At 31.5% G+C, this 2,759-nt stretch overlaps 1 protein-coding gene across 1 annotated transcript in view; it reads right to left on the bottom strand.

The window, feature by feature from the left end:
- LOC106471965 overlaps nucleotides 1–2,759 on the bottom strand; it is a gene marked incomplete at its 5' end in the record, with an annotated part of 24,085 nt that overhangs the window by 11,762 nt on the left and 9,564 nt on the right. The window contains one exon of the mRNA XM_022400573.1: nucleotides 1,029–1,156. Coding sequence (XP_022256281.1) covers nucleotides 1,029–1,156 — 128 coding nt within the window. The remainder of the gene's footprint in view (nucleotides 1–1,028; nucleotides 1,157–2,759) is intronic.

The raw sequence follows: 2,759 nt of genomic DNA, 5'->3' as shown, positions 1-2,759 counted from the left end.
CTATATAAAACCTTTATATTTAGATTCCAGCTTGTTCTTACCTCTATATAAAACCTTTATATTTAGATTCCCAACTTGTTCTTACCTCTATATCAAACCTTTATATTTAGTTTCCAACTTGTTCTTACCTCTATATAAAACCTTTATATTTAGATTCCAGCTTGTTCTTACCTCTATATAAAACCTTTATATTTAATTTCTAACTTGTTCTTACCTCTATATAAAACCTTTATATTTAGATTCCAGCTTGTTCTTACCTTTATATTTAGTTTCTAGCTTGTTCTTACCTCTATATAAAACCTTTATATTTAGATTCCAGCTTGTTCTTACCTCTATATAAAACCTTTATATTTAATTTCTAACTTGTTCTTACCTCTATATAAAACTTTATATTTAGTTTCTAGCTTGTTCTTACCTCTATATAAAACCTTTATATTTAGTTTCTAGCTTGTTCTTACCTCCATATAAAACTAAGTACATCAGTCAACAGGTGGTGCTGTAACAATATTCTACAAACTCATCAATCTTGCAGGACATTGTTAAAAAGAAGTTAAATCCAAAAACAAGCCAGTTATATGTTATTTTTTAAGTACAATATAAATAAATATACTAGTTCTGTTGCTACATACATCCTACACAATACCTTATTTTTCAAACATTTTATGGGTGAACTGCTAAGTACAGTACCAAAAATACCAACTTTTTCACATGTGAACAGCTAGCTATGATAAATATAATTTTCAGAATATATTACTTTTGGAAAATTCATATAGAAACATCCAACTACTATCTGAAGAATACTTTACTATTTGAAAGTTTTACACGTGAACTGCTAAGTATATTCTACACAAAACCTTATTTCTTGAAACAGCTAATTACAGTCTCAAAATTATTTTACTTTCTCACTACTTCTTCAATTAGCAGTACTTCAAAGAAAACATATACTTAATATTGGTAAATTCATTCACGTTATAAATGCACGAAAGGTATTTTCAAAATGTAAATGATACATTTACTTTATAACACACCTTCTTTGTCAATATCATCCTCCAGCGGAGGCGAAACAGGTCTTGCTTCCATTGCTGCTTCAGCCATCTTCTTAGCTCGGGTAATCACCATCTGGGCTCGAAATGCATCTTCTTCTAACGACTTAAGCCTAAGAAGGGTTTTTATTTAATATTAGCTTTTTGTAGATACCAAATGATTACTTTAAACACCAAAAGATTTTAATACATGCTTCCTACAGTCTTGTGATAATAGCCATATTTGGAAACTTCTTACCGTAAATATGTTGATTGTTTTCAAGTTTTGGGCAAAGTACACTAAGACTATCTGTATGTAGCTGTTCCTAATTTTGAAATGATGGGCTAGAAAGAAGGCAGCCTGAACAACAGTACCCACAAGCAACTCTTGGTCTGCTCTTGTCTAAATGAAAAGTGTGAATTTTCCAGTACTCGTACAGTTTACCCATGATTCCAGAGTATGATGCATGTCTTTGTGCAAGCACTGGGTTGTGAACCGTGAGTTCTGTGGTTCACTGTCTGTGCACATTAATCAAACCCAGCCTCCAAAAATATGTTGAAATTTAGCCTAGATACTTGAGAACAATAAAGTTAAGGATAAATCCTGTAAGACAAGTGGATGGTTTCACCACATTTAGAGGTAGGAGGATGTTTTATCATTTAATTAAGGTGCCAAAGACAGCACTCCTAGTTGTAGCATCCCTCTTGAAGCACTAGCTGCAATGAAACCAAGTTTCAGGAATTACTGGGAATATATAATGTAAGAAAGAAAAGACACCACGTTAGAAAACAAGAAAAATATATGTAAAAGCACAGAAATTAATAAAATCCCTATAACCCGAGCTCTTTCAAAAGGTTGACCTTTCATCGGGTTATGGGTTTTTTATTCATTTCTATCAAGACTTCTTGACCCTAATTGTGTTTCTAACATCACATATGTAAAAGCATGTGTATAATAATAATAAAAAAGTACAATAAAAAATCAATCACTCAAACCAAACCAGTTCCAATTCAGAATAATGATATTAATGGTCAAGATAAAATACTAAATACTTATGTATCAAAGGCCAAAGTGAATCCAACAAAGATATTAAAACTGAACTATATCAATTAAGATAAAAAAAAATACTACTAAATTCTCTAAAGTTCAAAAAATTCCTCTAACAGCTATACTAAAAGTAAAAACATTAACTGAAATCAGATTTATTAGTTAAAATTATTAATTAAAAACACTACCATATTAGTTGAAATAGTACACGGTGGATATATATCAGTTCACTTTTATGTCATACAAAGAAAGTAAAGTTTAGAACATGTTTATAAACTTTCAAAACACACTAGCTTTCAACTCTATTTTCCCACTCACGTCCCACAAGTATTATAACTCTAATCAAGATGGGGGCATCAAACATGCCCTAAACCATGAACTAAAATACATTATAGAAGGGTTCCAAACTGGGGGCCATGGACCTTTGGGTGGACAGGTCAGTGGAGTCATATCATATACATAATACTGTTAAGGTACTCAATATTTATAGAATCATTCAATGGGAGGGGGGGGGGGGTACTTAGTTAGAATGCTGAAAAAGACTGGGAACTCCTGAATTATTGTTGAAAAAGTAAGATTTTAAAAAGGATGTTCAAACCCTGTGATATCACAGTGAAGAAATACAGACATTAAAAAGCAAGTTTATCAAAATAAAATTCTGCACAGACACCTGGTCTATTTTCTATCTA

This window comes from Limulus polyphemus, unplaced genomic scaffold, assembly GCF_000517525.1.
Source record: "Limulus polyphemus unplaced genomic scaffold, Limulus_polyphemus-2.1.2 Scaffold4992, whole genome shotgun sequence".
NCBI lineage: Eukaryota > Metazoa > Arthropoda > Merostomata > Xiphosura > Limulidae > Limulus > Limulus polyphemus.
Note: the sequence above shows the minus strand (reverse complement) of the source record. Positions and strands in the feature narration are given on the sequence as shown.